Source organism: Lampetra fluviatilis, chromosome 27 (assembly GCF_964198595.1).
Source record: "Lampetra fluviatilis chromosome 27, kcLamFluv1.1, whole genome shotgun sequence".
NCBI lineage: Eukaryota > Metazoa > Chordata > Hyperoartia > Petromyzontiformes > Petromyzontidae > Lampetra > Lampetra fluviatilis.
This window is the reverse complement of record NC_136301.1, coordinates 1,958,338-1,975,017: the sequence shown is the minus strand read 5'-3', so window position 1 is coordinate 1,975,017 and position 16,680 is coordinate 1,958,338. Positions and strand designations below refer to the sequence as shown.

The 16,680-nt window shown below is 48.9% G+C and overlaps 1 protein-coding gene across 2 annotated transcripts in view; it reads left to right on the top strand.

Annotated features, from left to right (window-relative positions):
• The window catches only part of LOC144942265 (transcriptional coactivator YAP1-like), a 28,387-nt gene extending 12,002 nt beyond the window's left edge, over window positions 1–16,385 (top strand). Inside the window, exons 5-8 of one of the 2 annotated variants that reach the window (XM_078869014.1) lie at window positions 257–426; window positions 5,295–5,428; window positions 6,035–6,150; window positions 9,981–16,385. In XM_078869014.1, the coding sequence (XP_078725140.1) occupies window positions 257–426; window positions 5,295–5,428; window positions 6,035–6,150; window positions 9,981–10,438 (878 nt within the window). In that variant the 3' untranslated portion in view covers window positions 10,439–16,385. Of the gene's footprint in view, window positions 1–256; window positions 448–5,294; window positions 5,429–6,034; window positions 6,151–9,980 lie in introns of both variants that reach the window. The other variant, XM_078869013.1, reaches the window with a different exon arrangement.
• Window positions 16,386–16,680: the final 295 nt, after the last annotated feature.

Genomic DNA, 16,680 nt, shown 5'->3' with positions numbered 1-16,680 from the left:
ACGTGGCACTAAAAGCCAGGGTTGAATGGGGGACCATCCGCGTCAACCCCGTCACGCACGTGCCTCACCTCCCCATGTAATCAGCGCTCAAGGTTATCTCGTGGCGTCACGTAATGTGTGACGTCTCACTGCTACAGCTCAGAACGGGATATCGCTCATTAAAACTTCTCAGGACAAACGCACATAGAGAGTTAAATAATTTTCTTGCTGAGTCTTCAGAACTAATGTTCCTGTATTCCCCCTCCCCACCAAACAGAATCTCCTCAGCAGCGGCTGACGCCCACCCCAGCTTTCCCCACACACGGCCACGCCCCGATGTCCCCGGCGGCCAATCAGGCGGCTTCTGGCCGCGGGCTTCCGACCTATCAGGCGACGGGAGGGCTGGGTGCGGCACAGAAGCTGCGCCTGCCTAAGGAGAAGATGAGGGTGAGACACGACATGAGACAGGTGCGTCACGTTTGCTCGAGGAGAGCTGGGATATCCCACTAAAGTAACCGATTAAAAAGGCTAATTTGCAGCCCTGCAATTGCTTGTTCGAGTCACTGCTAATGGAAGGGCCTTCATTAGAGGGGGGGGGGGTGCCAGAGCCCCTTGAGAGCAGTGGTTCTCAATCGGGGGTACAAGGGCCCCTTAGGGTATGTGGCAATGTCCCAGGGGGGTACCTGAGGTGATTTATTCGTGAAATTATATCATACATGAGTAATTGAATAATCATGTCTGAATCTGACAATTACTGTATTTAATGAGCCAAAAATGTCTGTGTGTCCTGCGTGTGACGTCACTCCACGTTGGCCAGCCCCCCTCATTAATACTCATGAACAGGTGACGTCCTCCACATGACCCCCCCCCCTCATTAATAATCATGAGCGGGTGACGTCTTCCAAATGGCCACTCTCCATTAATATTGATTAGTGGCTGGCGTCACTCCACATGGGGGGGGGCGAGGCACCTCCTCCCCCCTCCTCAGCGTCAACTTACAACCCTCACTACAAAGGCAGAACCCTCACGTCACGTGATCTCCGTAGCGCTGTTGAGACATCGAAGTAAAAAGGACGTCGTGATGAACAAGGGATTATAACCTTTAAATGAAATAAGTCTGTGTCACCGCGGCCTTACACATTGCACATGAATTGATGCAATGAGTATCACGTCACGGTCTGCCTTTCGCTTGCAAGTTTCAGATTTAATGAAATACACCCGACCTTGGACGGGCAAAAGGCTAATAATATAAAATAACTACAATAAAATATAAATCCATATGGTAACCTAGATTGATATAATAGACCTTTCTAGACTCATTGATTCTAAACAATGTGGTTTTGAAGAGTAACAGAGAGCGTGAACAAATTACGTCATGCATGCAGAGCGTGCATTGAAATGTTTTTAGTCACTTGCAGTTATTAGCTAGTTAGGATACCTGACAAAATGGAGAAGTGATGAAAATGTTGATGTTCATTAATCATACATTTATTTCTCAGAACCATGTTGGGCCAGGCAAGGGGGTAATCGGTTGAAACAAAATTCAACCAGGGGTACAGTAGCCAAAAAAGGTTGAGAACCATTGCCCCTACGGGGTATTTGACATCTTACAAATGGTCGGAGTACCCCCACACACGTTACCGCACTACACAGCCTAATGCTTGTACTCCTTTTCCTGTTGGGTAAGCATAGGCAGTTTGATGTAACACAATAGTTGCAACTTGCAAGTATTTCTGGGAAGTCTTTGCCCAACTTCCATGATTTTCAAAAGAACTCGGGAAAATTGTGGACATGGCATTTTTTTTTTCCCCAACACGTTCCCGTTGAACTCTCATTTGGGGAGAAATTAGTTGGCTCAGGGCAGCTCAAATCCAGCTGGTTGTCCCAAGAAAATGCGAAATAATCAACCACTTTGTAAGAGTAGAGAGGAGAAGTTAAATGTGTGGGGGAGTTGTGTAGTTGAGGCAGTAGACTTTAAATTGCTACTCTCACCCAACACGACCTAGGGTTATAGATCACATTGCCATCATCATCTAAGACAACAATGCAGGTGACACCACAAAGCTGCTTCTGACGTCACTTTATCCACAATAGAAACACACCTTTTCATGTCCTGCCAAGCATGTTTGCTTATAAGTCAAAACATAATTGTTAATTCTCAGAGCTGAAATGGGACCAAATTAAGTGAACAACCAAAATAAAATTTTTGTGGGATATGCATGCAGTCATTGGTTACTGGACTGTATCAAAGTTAACTCTGTACCTGAAAACCAAGTTAAATTTGCCAGTGGCTGATACCCGTTTTCGCTGGAAGGACATTCATGTGTGGATGTGTGTTTGTGGGATGGGGTGACGCTGTGGATAGTGCACTGCACTCTGATCATAGGAAGTGTAATTTCCCTGCACAGTTAAAAGCGGTGATGAGTGATAGAGTTGGTTCTGGGCTGCCTAAAGTCAACTTGGGCTTAAAATGAGTAACTGCTGCAGTGTGTAAGCATCGGCACTGCCCTGTGGCTGCACTTGCCCAGGCTGTAAGGCTACACGGGGGAGCTTTATTTTGTGTGGGTCTATTATTGTGTTTGTGGGTGTATGTTTATGCATATGCATTTGTGTGTGAGCACCTGCATGTGTAATTGTGTGTGTGGGCATGCGCCTGGGGAGCAGTGGATCACACATTGCTCGGGGAACCCAGCGGTATGAGTTCGATTCCCGGCCATGGTTAACATCAATGACACGTATCTGAATTTCCCTAGTTCGACAAACTCACTTTAAAGTAGTACCTTGGGCCGTGTGTTAACATCAGTGCTCGGGAGAGATGGAGGTCATTGGGTGTTGTGCTGACCACACGCCACCTCCATCAAAGCTCTCAAACAGAATTTACTTCAATGGTCTATAAGACTTCGAGGGATATGTCTATGTCTTCATGTGTGTGAGTGTGTGTATGCCTTCATAGGTGCTCGGTAACAGCATTCGCCCCAACAATCTGTTAAGGCTATCCGGGGGATGTTTGTCTTTGTAGATGTGTGGAGTGGTATTGCAGTGGTTAACGCGCCGGGCTCCGAACCCGGTGACCCGAGTTCAATACCGGCTCACAGCAAACACCAGTGACGATTATATGAACCGGTCCTGGGTCTACCCTCGGTCGACTCAACCTTAAATGAGTGCCTGGTGCAAGGAGACAAAGGTGGCAGGGCGTGGTTCTGACCACCCTCCCCCCTCGTGTGCCGTGCAGGAATTCACATGTGCTTGCGAACAGTACTTGCCACACAAGTTTGTGAAGGCTATACGGAGATCTTTGTCTTGTGTATGCATATGTATGAGGCATGGGGGGGGGGGTATCTGTGTTTGGGTGTGGCTCGGTGTTGGTGTATGCCAATCCGTGTGAGTCCCTGTGCAGGTGCATGGGGGAGCGGTGAGCGCGCTGTGCTACGAACCTGGCCACCTGAGTTCAATTCCCGCTCACGACCAATAAACCGTGGCGATTATCTAAACAGGCCCCGAGCCTCCCCTAGGTCGACTCAGCCTAAAATGAGTACCTGGTGCGATGTGTAAAAATAATGCCATTAGGGAGACAAAGGTGGCGTGGTGCTGGCGACCCACCCCCTCGTGTACTGTTACAGCCTTGATAAGTGCTCACTCACAGCACTTGCCCCAGCAGTCTGTTGAGGCTATACTGAGGGATGTTTGTCTTTGTATGCCAGTCGATACGGGTCCCTGTGCAAGTGCATGCGTTTGTCTGTATGTGCCCGTCTCTTATTTGTCCTATTGCGTGTGCATGGGTGCGTCCCTGTGCATGTGTGTGCATGTATTTCCGTGTATGTGTGGGTGTGTGTAAACATGGAGCTGTTAGGACTTGTCTGCAGATACCTCCGTTTTTCCGGAGCTGGTAAAGCGTGGGTGTGCCTGCTCTGACGTTGCCAGTTTTATCCCGAAGGTGAAATGGGAGTCCCAGAAACAGGGGAGGAAAACCACACAAACCTGTTATTCCCCCTGCCCTGATTTACGAGCTATACCAGTGTGGGGGTGCACGGCAGTGCATGCACATGTGTATCGTAGCGTTTGTGTGTGTGTGTATATCGGCAAGTATGTCTCTGTGGGTGTGCGTGCACACGCATGTGTGTATGGGGGGGGGGGGGTGCGTGAGTGATTGCGTGTGCGGGAGTGCTCGAGTGTGGGGAACAGTGGCGCAGTGGTTACTACAAAACCAGATGCCAGAGTTCGATTTCCACTCACCGCCAGCATCAGTGGCGAATATCTGAACCGGATCAGGCACTTCCTTGGGGAGACAAAGGTGGCCAGGCACAAACATGTATTTATTATTTTTCGATTTAAAGCTTTCGTGACTGCAGGGATTCATAGTCTTGGTTCTTTCGGTAAAGTCACGTAGAAGGGAAATAATAAAATAATAGAAATCGAAACGTCGTGAGAATTTTTATTGTTTTATTTTTTTTACTTTATTATTTCCCTTCTACGTGACTTTACCGAAAGAACCAAGAATATGTATTTATTATGTTATTGTCCACATATATCAATGGGACAGTATTCATGGAGCAGTCTTCCTTTATCATCAGAAATCTCGGCAGTATTTGTTTAACAAGCCACACCTGATGAGAACCAGAGAAGTTGAAACTCATAAAGAGTTTGCTGCTGTAGTAAATGCTGCTGGAAAACATTGATTGTATAAATATTGAACTTCTTTCGCACTGTGTGTAGCCAACCGTGCTCATCGAAGGTGCAATTGATGAGGCCCCTTTTCATTACCTTCATTAATACTTCATGTAAAAGCAGTTGAGAGTCATGGTGGTCGCCAGCGGGTGGCTTACGAGGACAGAGCATTGAACCCCGGCACCTTTGAGTGCCTGGGTTCGAATCTGGGTTTCGGTTGCACGTGTGGTGACCCAGAATGCCATTGAAAAAGAGACTCGGTGTAAGTAAATAGGCTCTCATATGCTTCTGTAAATACCTTTTATCCCGATTTGTGTTATCGTTTGCATGTCGCGAGATGCAGAATTTCTCACTATTATTAAACTCTTAATTCTCAAATTAAACACGTTTCACTGACGGATCATCGTGTGCTCTGCTGTGGGCGACTAATCAGATGTCCTCCGCCGCTGTGATAAAACATTGGCGATTAATAAACTACCAATTCAGAATCGGACTCGCAATGTTTATTTTCAGAATCAGAATATTTATTTAGACTGAAGGAAATCCGATGAGCTATAAAGTTCTTGTTCACAGATATCCATTAGAGGCGGGTAAGAACGTTACAACAACAGATGGATTGATCCCCGTGCCTCTTGTGTTTGTTTCTGCAGGAGCTCGCCATGCGGGGGCAGATGCCCATGGATGTGGAGATGCTCAACGGAGTGCACACCCCTTCGCCGGGGAACGGCGCAGTCCAGGACATGAGGGCCATCAACACGTCTGGCTCAGACCCATTCCTAAACAGGTTTGTGAGCCGCTTGTCAGCCCGAGCCATTCACTTGGCAGTCTGGGCGCCACGGTGGCTAGGAGATGTTAACTACCTCACCTGGTATCAGAGGTCGCAACTGGGTACCCGATACCTGTACCCTACCCGATACCCGGCTACCCGTACCCGGCCGGGTACGGGTACCCGTTTGCGACCCTGGTGCGGCCGGGTACGGGTAAGGAATCAAAACCCGTTTTCGACGTCTGCCTGGTATACAGGAGGTCGTGGGTTCGATCCCGACCCTGACGCTTGTATATTTAAAGTTTGCATGTTCTGCTGGGATCCTTGCGTGGATTTTTTTCCAGGTCCTCTGGTTTGTCCCTCAACATTTAGAAACATGTGTTATGAATAATTGGCTGCTATAAATTTCCACATGATAAGTCACTTTGTTGAGCTTTCATTGGTGACAAGGTTGCTTCTGAAAAAGACCTATAGTACTCAGTTGGGCCTTACCAGGTAATTCCTCTCGGGAGGTCACGGAATTCTCGCTAAACACGTCCTTCCGAGGGCAAATGCCCTTCGCAGAGAAGTGCAACATTCGTGTGATGTTCCTTCCGCATTGTCTAATGAGCGCATACGTTACAGCGGGGCGTTCCACTCCAGGGAGGCGAGCACGGACAGCGGCCTCAGCGTGGGCAACTACAGCCTCTCGCGCACGCCGGAGGAGATGCACGGCAATGGCGCCACCGACGACATCGATGGTAGTGAGAATGCGCACGCATGCGTGTGTGTATGTGTGTGTGTATGAGTGTGTGTGTGGGTGTTTGAGTGTGTGTGTGGGTGTATGAGTGTGTGTGTGGGTGTATGAGTGTGTGTGTGCGTGTGTGTATGAGTGTGTGTGTGCGTGTGTGTGTGTGTATGAGTGTGTGTGTGGGTGTATGAGTGTGTGTGTGTGTGTATGAGTGTGTGTGTGTGTGTGTATGAGTGTGTGTATAAGAGGTGGGGCCTTACCATCAGCCCCACCAAAACTAAGCACCTGCCTGGGTATTTTGTACCATCGGGCACTCCGCCCCCACAACTCCCAATCGGTGATGGGGCAGTTGTGGAGAGAGTAGAGAGTTTCCCATACCTGGGCAGTGTGCTCATGACCGGCTCCAGTTTATCAGCAGAGGTCTCACTCCGAATCAGTCGAGCGGCAATATCTTTTCATCGGTTGCGTAACGCTGTGTGGAAGCGACCTGGTCTGTCGCTCTGCACGAAGCTTCAGGTCTTCTCGGCCACGGTCATTCCCTCCCTTCTCTACGCTTGCGAAACGTGGACCCCCCTAGTGGAGCATCTTCGCCGGTTGGAAACATTTAGGCTGGCCTGCCTACGATCCATCCTGGGTTTAACCAGGCTGGATTGTGTGAGGAGCTCACAAGTCCTTGAAAGATCTGGGCAAAGTCCCATCAGTGAGCTCCTCCGGCAGGCAAGGCTGCGTTGGCTGGGTCATGTAGCCCGCATGCCCAGCCACCGCATGCCTAAACAGCTTTTGTTCGGCCGGATCGAGGGGGCTAAACGGGCGCGGCACGGGCTAGAGAAGAGATGGAGTGATGTGGTACAGGAGGACGTGGAGCTGAGTGGACTTGCCGATGACTGGTACCAGCGGTGTCAAGATCGGCCTCAGTGGAGGAGGCTCGTGAAGGACGCTACTGGGCAGTTGGAGGCAGTCGCCCTCCAACAACAACGGAGGGCGGAGGAGCGACGCTCACAACAACGAGCGGAGCGCCGGGTGGCTAAAGCACAGCAAGTTGGCACAGTAGGGGGCACAGGTGGTGCATCAGCCAGTCATCTCGGTCATCTCGGTCAGTCGACCCGTGGCACCTGGGTCTGCCCCGTGACCTCCTGCCAGCGGGCGTTCGACACTTCACGTGGCCTCAGGGTGCACATGGCCTGGCACAAGCGTCGTGGTGACGTCACCGCCACTTAGTGGCGAATGGCGGTTGTTGTTGTTGTGTGTGTATGAGTGTGTGTGTGGGTGTATGAGTGTGGGGAGCGGTAGTGTAGTGGTTAGCGCGCTGTACTACGGACCTGGCGACCCGGGTTCGTTTCCCGCTCACGGCAAACACCAGTGACGATTATCTGAACCGGTCCCGGACCTCCCCTAGGTAGACTCAGCCTCAAATAAGTACCTGGTGCGGTGTGTAAACATCGCCACTAGGGAGACAAAGGCGGTCGGGCGTAGTGCTGGCCACCCACCCCCTCGTGTACCGTTCCGGCCTTCATAGGTGCTCGCTAACAGCACTTGCCCCTACAGTCTGTTAAGGCTATACGGGGGATCTTTTATCTTTGTGTGTATGAGTGGGGAGCGGTAGTGGAGTGGTTAGTACGCTGCGCTACGAACCCCGGCCACCCAAGTTCGATTCCGACTCACAGCCAACACCAGTAACGATTATCTGAAATGGTCCTGGGCATCCCCGAGGTCAACTTGGCTTCAAATGAGTACCTGGTGCGGTGTGTAAACATCGCCACTGGGGAGGCAAAGGTGGTCTGGTGTGGTGTTGCCCGCCCACCCACCTCATGATGTGTCATGCTGGCTTTTCTAAGTGCTCGCTAACAGCACTTGCCCCAACATTCTGTTAAGGCTACATGGGGGATCTTTGTCTCTGCATGTGTGTACGGTGGCACAGTGGTTAGCGTGCTACGCTACGAACTCAGTTCGATTCCCGCTCACGGCCAACACTAATGGCGATTATCTGAACCGGTCCAAGGCCTCCTTTAGGTCGACTTGGTCTCAAATGAGTACCTCGTGTAAACATCCACACTGGGGAGGCAAAGGCAGTCTGGCGTGTTGCTAGCCACCCACCCCCACCCCCTTGTGTGCCATGATGGCCTTCATTGGTGCTCCCTAACAGCACTTGCCCCAACAGCCTGTTATGGCTATACAGGGGATCTTTATCTTTGTTGTGGGTGCATTTGTGTGAGTGTGTGAGCATCTGTGGGAGGGTGAGTATGCATGTGTGTGTGAATATGAAGTGCACGTGTAAGTGTGTGAGCGCTTGTGCGTGTCTGCTTGTGTAGTTATGCTAATTTACGGGGCTGCGTGCGTGCGAATGTGTGGGTGTGCGAGTGTGTGTATTTTTAACGTGTTTTTGTGCACCTGGCCTGGCACAGGCACTGTGGTGACGTCACCGCCACTTAGTGGCGATTGGTGGGTGTTGTGTTGTATGCGAGTGTGTGTTTTTAAATGTTTTTGTGTGAATGTTTATTTGCAGTATGTGGGGGTGTGTGCTTGTACGGTTTGTGTGGGGGGGGGGGCATGGTTCTTTTGTGTGTACACAGCGTTTGGAAGGAGCGTGTGTTTGTGTGTGTTTATATAGTATATGGGCACGTGTGTGGATGTGTGTACAGCGTTTTGTGTATGTGTTAGGATGTCACTAGCCACTGTTCCAACATGGCCATTGTTAACCACTTAGTAACCATGTTACTAACTCGTGGCTGCGCGCGGGTTATTGAAAAAAAGTCCATGACTTGGGAGAGATATGGTGCTACAAATATTTGGTAATTGTTGAGTTCAACTTCAAGCATCTCTTAAGCATGTCATAGAGAAGACTGATTATGTTGTTTTCACAGATCATCTTGTTTTAAATAACATTACTTGTCAACTTAACTTGAAAATAGGAAGACCAAAAACATGACAAATTTGGACCCCAACAGCGGAGAATCTGGATTACATCAGAGAACATTTTGAGAAATCTGGTGAAAGTGATGCCCCATTCGCCGGGTTTACACGCAACCCTGTCAGCCCGTGTAGAGCTCGGAGATGATCAATGTTTGCCCCGTTTCCAAACTAAAAACTAAACTATTTTTTATTTGACCAGGTAAGGCCCATTGAGCTATACGGCTCTTCTTCTTGGTTCTTTCAGTAAAGTCACGTAGAATGGGAATAATAAAATAATAAAAAGAAAACATAATTAAATAATTCTCACGACGTTTCGGCCACAACGCAAGCAGCCGTCCTCAGGTGAAGACTAGGTCTGTCGAGAAGACAGAGACAGACCTATTCTTCACCTGAGGACGGCTGCTTGCGTTGTGGCCGAAACGTCGTGAGAATTATTTAATTATGTTTTATTTTTATTATTTCCATTCTACGTGACTTTACTGAAAGAACCAAGAAGATGAATCCCTGCAGTCACGAAAGCTTTAAATCGAAATATGCGGCTCTTTTTAGGAAGTGACCTGGCCACAAATGATAGCTCAACAAAGTGGCTTATCCTGTGCAAATTGATACCAGCCAAATACTCTCGGGGCCTGTTTCGAAATGTGAGGGGGAGAAAAATTGGAGGACCCGGAGAAAAATACACACGACCACGGGGAGAACATCCAAACTTCAAATATACAGGTGTCAGGGTCAGAATCGAACCCACGACCTCGTGCATACCAGGCGTAGTAGTCATCATCTCGTTTACACGGCACCAAAGAAATATATTCTTAGGTTTTTTCGGTAAAGAATCCTTGCAGTCACGAAAGCTTCAAATCTAGAACCAAAGAAAGATCTCGCACCCACACACAACCGCGACCCTAACGCCCGTCTCCTCTCGTGTGCCGGCAGCTTGCGACAGCTTGCCCCACGCAGCACACGGTGCTGTCCCCTTCGCCGCCGGTCACAGCGGCGGCAGCAGCACCGGCATGAAGGCAGCGGCGCAGAAACCATCTCCATTTCCACAGTCTCCGTTGCGCGCTCACCAACACCAGCAGCCGCACCAGCCCCAACAGCAGCAGCAACAGCAGCCGTTCTTTGAGTTTCTGGATACGCTGCCGGCCACCCACGTCGATTACGGCATGATGGACACGCTCGGAGCAGGAGCAGGAGTGGCACCGGTGACGGCTGGGTCCGGCGTCGGTGCCGGATTCTCCGGGGGCGAGGAGGATGGTGGCGACGTCAGCATGGACACGGATGACCTGGTCCCCAGCCTACAGGAGCCCATCTCTGCCGACCTCCTCAGCGACGTCGAGTCTGTGCTGGGCCCAGCCAGGCTGGACAAGGAGAACTTTCTCACATGGCTGTGAGACCGAAGGAGGATGGCAGAGAGAGCGAGAGAGAGGAGAAAGAGAGGAGAGGAATGTGTGTGAAGGTGTGAAGGCACGAGTGTGAGCACGGTTGTGTGTATCCATGTGATGGTGATGGTAGGATGTGAGTGAAGCATGGTGGTGGGAGTGGTGGTGATAGGATGTGTGTGTTTGAGCTCCGGCAGGCGAGACTGTGTTGGCTGGGTCATGTAGCCCGCAAGCCCAGCTACCGAATGCCCAAGCAGCTTCTGTTTGGCTGGATAGACGGGGCTAAACGAGCATGACGTGCTGGAGAAGAGATGGAGTGATGTGGTACGGGAGGATGTGGAGCTGAGTGGACTTGCCGAAGACTGGTACCAGCGGTGTCAAGATCGGCCTCCATGGAGGAGGATTGTGAAGGACGCTACTGGGCAGTTGGAGGCAGTCGCCCTCCAACAACAACTGAGGGCAGAGGTGTGATGCTCACAACATTGAGCGGCGCGCCGGGAAGATAAAATGCAGCAAGTTGGCATAGTAGGGGGTACTGCTGGTGCATCTGCCAGACATATACATAACCGTATAAGATGCTGAAGGATTCCGAATCCAGATGTAAGATAGGTCCATCATCCTTAGAGACAGACTGCATGATGGTAATAGGGTCTTGAGTTTGTGTTTGACGGTGGTCATAGGATGTGAGTGAGTGTTTGTGGTGGTTATTAGACGTGAGTGAGTGTGTGTGTGTTTGACAGTGGTCGTCACCCATGGCACTTGGGTCCCGTGACCTGCCAGAAGGCGTTTGACACTTCACGTGGTCTTAAGGTGCACATAGCCTGGCACAAGCGCCGTGGTGACGTCACCGCTACTTAATGGCGAACGGCGGTTGTTGTCATAGGATGTGAGCGAGTGTTTGTGGTGGTGATTGGATGAGTGTGTGAAACGATGGTGATAAGATGCAAGTTAGGGCATGTAACAGGAGTGAGTGGTGACGGTGGTTATCACACTCCGCTCAGAACCCGGTAAACTTGGGATAAATTCCCTGCCATGGCTATTATCAGTTACAAATAATATCTGAACCAGTCTGTAGTCCTCACTTCGGTCTGGTCAGATTTGATTGAATATCTGTTGTGCAGTGCGTGAAATTCGGCACTGGAGAAGCAACGGTGGCCGAATGTGGTACTGACCGCAATCACCCTTAAGTGCACTGTGTCGGCCTTTATGGGTGCTCGCAAACAGCACTTGCCCCAGCAGTTTGTGAGGTATGCAGGGGATCTTTAGTGGCTGTAGGATGTGAGTGTGTGCCTTCAAATTCTGGCCTTATTACACAAGAACACCAGCGGTATCGCCATCACCAAGTTTCTGATCCCGTTTTGGGGTTTCTCCTAGGTCTGCTCAGCCTTAAGATGGCTGGGCATGAGTGATGCTTACGATGCCACCCATGCTTGTGCCTTCCCCGGGCTTAATAGGTGCTCGCTAAGAGCACTTGCCTCTGAAGCTTCCAGGTCTGAAACAGGCGATCCTTGTGCCTTTTGTGTGTGTGTATTCAAAATACGTAGCAACGGTTGTGTTGAATGATGGAGGTTTGTCATGTGTGCATTCCTCTTTTTTTAAACGTGCACTGTGATGAGTGTCTGTGCATCATGTGACCACTACCGTCACAGTCACAACCATTATCATCTTCACCGCCACCACTGTTGTCGTCACCACCGTCATTGCCATCACCACCGTCGTCATCGTCATGATCACAGTCGCGTTAAACGCCAGTCTGCCTCGCCCGTCTCGGAAAAAATGTAAATAGCAAAGAAGGAAGAAAAAAAACGCTAAACTGCAAAGCATTTCAGATAAATTAGAACAAGCAATACACGACAAACAGAACCTCAAGTGTCGATTGCGTTTGTAGGTTTTAGCGAGAACAAATGGAGCCACGTGAAAAATGAGCACTCTGCCGAAACCGAGGAATTCGTTAACCCTCTGCTTAGAACAAATGTTAACTTTTTAATAGTCATCGCAGCAGAACAAATGGCTGCGTTGTTGGCCATGGCTGCTTTCGCAACCGCATCTCCCAACGGTGTTCGCGCATGGCCTGGATAACGCCAGAACTGAAAAGCGATGAAAATTGGAAGGGACATGGCTTGATATTGGAGAGTAGGGGACAAAAAGTTGGGACTGGCTCATTGGAAACAAGCTCTAAGCCTTACGATAATGCATCACCAAGCCGTCTTCCAGCATTAACTCCATCCTTAAGTTTAACCATGCTGGCCAATCATACATTACCCTCCTAACCCTAATCAATTACTCAAGCACTTCCCCTGTCTGAACCACACTCGCCAATCATACTATGGTTCTATCCCTACCCTAACCTTGCTAACCAATCATACCTTGACACTAACCCTAACCACAAGCCAATTAAACCCTCGCCGACCTCTGACCACAACTAGCCAATTAAACCCGAGCATGGGCCCTGACCCCTGACCCCTTTACCCAAGCTCCAACTGCCGTTTCACCTCTCATCCCGATCATTTTTCGTTCGCTTTTCACGTTTGGTGTTTCAATGCGCTCTCCGTTTTATACCATTTTTTTACGTGCACGTATCTGCCAAGCAATGATCAACTTCAAAGTTCTGTTTTTTAAATCGAAGTTTTTAACAAAAAAGTAGACCTTTTTACACTGCTACCACATGCTACTCGCCGTCACCTCAAGCCAACCGTGCCTCGCTTCCTCAACACTTTTGTACTTTTCGTTTTCTCTCATTGTGATGACGGATGTTGCCGAGACAGGTCAGCTGATGCTTCCGTGGTGGATTCGGAGGCGAGTTCTTTGCGTTGCATCGCCAGGTTTATCGATTACTAGCCAGGCCAATAAGTTCAAATCCGAGTCTCCGTCATTATTATATCCCTCCTTAGGTCAATGATATAAGTAGACCCCTTTGAATGAAATCAACAGTGAGACCATCCTGTGCTTGGTTTCTCGCTGAATATGTGCGGGGTCACTGCTTTACTGAAGTAGGCCTAGAGATAAGGGTGGGGGTGGGGAGCACCTGGCTTAAATTTGGAAGTCAAGAAAAAATGTGGTGACTGGCGCAATGTCAGAACACCTGGACGCGTAGATAACTATTTGAGGTTCGCACACACGCTTCGTTTTGTCTCGTATGGCATTTGCCTATAAGCCACAGCCCTCGCAAGAGGTCTACTGGATGTGGTTTGCCAGCTGTAGAAATGTTTTCTGGGCCATTCACCCGTACAGGCCTGGCTGAAATGAAGCTCTGAGAATACCTATGGGGATGGCCCTTGTTTCCCCCTGCTATGGGAATGTGGAATTTCCTCCTCTGCCTTGTAGCTGACTAACGGAGATGAGCGTCATTGAGCACTCATTAAGATCGGAGGAGATGCTGTGGCTGTGGAGGAGAGCGATGGGCTCCATTGCCTTGTAGCCACATCGCCAACTTCCGTTTTTTTTTACGACGTACTTCTACTTTATTTTTTTATCATAGTCATAATCACGTTTTAAACCGCATCGATTTTAAATGGAACGCAAATTTTAAATAATATAACACTTTAAGTAAAACTGAATTTTGCAACAAATACGAATGCAATATTTTCCATTGGGGGAAATGACGGTTTTAGTTTACCCTGACAAAATACGTTTCTCGGGGGGGAGGGGGGGGGATCTTTTCTGTGGCTTGGCCGAAACGTCTGACTTGTGCTCGCGCACACACACGGCTCCACTCGACGTTGTTTTCGTATTTTGTTTTAATCCTTTCCGCAGCCAACGCCTCCCGTAGATAGCGAGCGGTCCGGACGGTGCGACTTTTAATGGGGGAGGTATCGTTATTAATCGCTCGCGTTTTAATTTTTTTGTTGTTTTTGCTGTCGTCGGAAGAACAAGAAAAGGTTTTTAATTCCCGAGACGTCGCCGTACCTTTATACACCGTTGTCGTTTTTAACTTTCTTCGAATTTTATTCCTTTTTGTTTGTCACGGTGTTGCTCGTAAACGTATTATTACTGAAACGCTCCTCGGAATTTTTAAGAAGCTCGAAAATCAAGTTTCTGCAGTGGGGGTGGTGCCTTTGATGACCCTACGTTACGCTAAAATATTGGGGTCCCTTAATAACACTATATTCATTACATTACGAACATAAAAACACTACATTCTTAGCTGACCGATGTTACGTGAATATTGAAACACTAAATCCTCTGCAACCTTTATATGATGTCGATTGCAGGGAACTTTGTTGTGCCAATTTCCAACATAACCGTTATTATTATGAGCTGTGTTTACAGCCTTTCAATGGATGGGAACTGGTTTGATGCGGTGAATTTTTAATAAAACCACAACAGAGCTTCTGCTGGATTTGCATCGGCCGCAGTCCTTCCACGTGCAATGCCAAAGATGGCTTTCTTGGCATTCGATGGTTCGACTTTGTTAGAAATGTCACCGTCGCATCTACGGCCGGGGGTCTACTCTGTTTTGAGAGCTTAGTTCGGAGGAGACGACTGTCACCCGCTGGACACGTTGCCGCGTCTTGATGTGCAAACTCCAGTGAATTGCGCTCACTTGAGTCGGCGGTTGACATTCGAAGGTTGGCGTTGCTCCCGTGATAACGTGGATCAAACAAATACGTTGATCAGCACGGTTGGCTACTTAGGGTGCGAACGAAATTGTACATGGCAGTAAAAATCAGTTTTTTCAAATGCTGTCGCCAGTTGTTACGTTTGGCGCACCGGTCCTTTGCCGACTGTGTGATTGATCTCCTTATAGCCTTAACTCGCATAGAGATCTCTTAATTCAAGGGCCCATTCACTGCCATTGAGATATTTAAGTCCATTCACTCTATAGCAATCTGGTAATTCAAGTGACTTCTGCTCAGAATCAATTGCAATCATTTTACTTATCCAGCAAAGCCTGAGTCTCGGGCTTAATTTTTTTTCAGGAAAGGGCTTTGCGTTTGGGACGCTTAGTCGCTTGTCAAGTGTTTGTGCGAGGGAGAAAACCCACACTTTAGAGGAGAGAAGACTTTACAAAGAATTATGAAAACTAACCAGAGCAGACATCTTGATTATCCCCTGTAAAGAATCGTGGTCGCTTTAACAAACGGATCTCTATGAACCGTGACAAACGTATTCACGGCACGTAAACATTGTATCCGATTTTGCTAATTTTCACCTCCGGTGCCATAGAGTTTGCTGTAGAAATATTCTCAATATTCCGCGCGTTTGCCAATTTATTCCCAAAAATCTTAGCAATTTCACATTCCATTCCTCGCAATAGCGAGTCGGCAGGGGCGATGGTAAAATGTCACGAGGTATGTAAAATCCCAACTTGGCGATGACAAGTCGGCCCGTTATCGTCCATCCAGGGTGAAGATAAAATTAGTGTTGCCACGTGTGGGCAAGTCTACGGAGGGGTGGGGGTTGGGTTGGGGAGGGTCGCCATACATTTTGGCGTGCTCCCTTGCCATGCGAATGTGGAATTTCCACCATAGGCTGTCGACACGCACATAGGTGTTGCCCAACGCTCGTTATAGTTTGGGGGGAGCGGGGGGGGGTAGCCGCTTTTTAAACATTTGACCGCTAACGCCACTTAGAGCAAATGGGAAATTAACGTAATCGATTTTTAAGGAAACCCAACCAGTAAAAATCAGTGTTCACAACGTCGTTCTTTTTTTCCCCTTATCGTAATATTTTTTTTAACGCGGTAGTTTAGATGTAGCGTATATTATGAAATCACATACATTATATTTTTTAAACGATTATAGCCGAAGGTTCGTTACAAGTCTCGTCGTTGGTTTTGTATTTTGTAAGGTTGTGTTGGATGGAGCAAAGAGAATGTGTGTGGGTCGCGCGGTGCTGTCACGTGTACCGAAGCACGCAGTGCATTGTGTGTGGGGGTGGTGGGGGTTGGCGTCTCATCCAGTCGTCTTTCGCCTGGTGGACGAGCCGTGATTGTGTACAATTTTAACGAATAAAGAGAGGCTTGGAAAAGTAAAACGTACGACATTTTTGTTTGTTAATGTGTCTTCAAAATACACGTTTTGCCAATGTTATATCTCGATTGTGCTCGTCGGGAATTGCATCGTCAGAAGCTCGTCGTCGTTACCCATGCGGGACTGGCAGAGCGGCAGAGGTCGCAACCGGGTACCCGATACCCGTACCCTACCCGATACCCGTGCCCGGCCGGGTGCGGGTGCGGGTACCCGTTTGCGACCCTGGAGCGGCCGGGTACGGGTAGACCGTGAGTCACTGGTGAGTAACCTTTTGTCACTCAT